Raw genomic sequence first — 1,077 nt, 5'->3', positions numbered from 1 at the left:
TAGACCTGGTGGCTGCGTGTCTTGTCCAGCACCTCCAGTGCCATACAGTGACTCAGAGTCTCCGAGAGGCCGCAGCTCACTAGATATATCCCAGGCTCCAATTCCAGGTCGAATATGCCGTCAACACCGTCACACCGTCCGTTAAATAAATTTTCTTTCTTGGCGAAGTAGCTTCGGTCAAGGCGCAGGTTAGATGCATCTCCATTTTCTTCGATCCAGTTTAGGAGCACGCCTAACTTGAGTCCTTCGTCCAAGCTGATATTTTTTGCCCTGAGAAAATCTCCCAGTCTTCTCTGGACACAAGGGGAGCCCAACCTTCTCGCTTGTATATGGCATTCACTGCGAGACGAACACAGTCCGCATCTTCTCCTGCCTTCTGGTGAGAGCGGTACCCAGGTATGCCATTCAAGAACCTGCAGAACGGATTGGTACGGCATTTGTCTAAATCATACCACGCGTCCACGAAGTCGCAATCCTGGGTGTTGCCGTCTTCTTCTAGGCCTCGACGACGAAGCCAATCTTCAGACCCATCCTTGAATCGGACGCGATAGCACCGTCCACGCTCTGGTTCGTCCCGGCGGTCATCAATAAAAACGATAAGATACGCCAGTGTGGTTAAACTGCTGCGGACGGCAGGCTCTCGTGCCTTCCTCTTGGCTGGAGCGTGGAGCTTCGCTCGACCAGAACGCAACCGCATCCCCAGTGCCTCCTCCGTCCGCTTGGTTGACTGAGCTGCTTCAGGCAGTGCTATAATATCAGTCATGGGTAAGGCACGCACCTCTTGTGGGATCGCAACGTGGTCTTCTTTTCTATTGGCCAATTCCACATCTTCAACTAGCCCGGCTATCATAGGCGCCAGATCACTGTTCGCCTCCGACGTCCGGACACTTGTTCGGTTCTTCTTCCTAAGGGCGGCAGCTTGATCGATCTTCTGGACTATCTCCGACAGGATAGCCCCTGCGACGCCCTCCACACAGTCGGCACTTTCAACACCATCATCCCCAGCAGCAACAGCTAGACAGCGGTTTTCAGGGCCCCACGTGGACGCCAAATGAGAGCACAACTGAGAGTTGTTGC

General features: G+C 53.7%; 1 protein-coding gene across 1 annotated transcript; it reads right to left on the bottom strand.

Moving 5' to 3' along the window:
• Nucleotides 1-232: 232 nt before the first annotated feature.
• PHALS_12120 (uncharacterized protein) lies at nt 233-850 on the bottom strand (the record flags this gene model as incomplete). Its single annotated transcript, XM_024727606.1, has 1 exon — nt 233-850. One exon carries the CDS (start codon nt 848-850, stop codon nt 233-235), a length of 618 nt encoding a protein of 205 aa, XP_024578166.1.
• Between the last annotated feature and the right edge of the window lie 227 nt (nt 851-1,077).

Source organism: Plasmopara halstedii (assembly GCF_900000015.1).
Source record: "Plasmopara halstedii genome assembly, contig: Scaffold_614, whole genome shotgun sequence".
NCBI classification, from domain to species: Eukaryota; Oomycota; class Peronosporomycetes; order Peronosporales; family Peronosporaceae; genus Plasmopara; species Plasmopara halstedii.
This window is presented reverse-complemented; position numbering and strand designations above follow the sequence as displayed.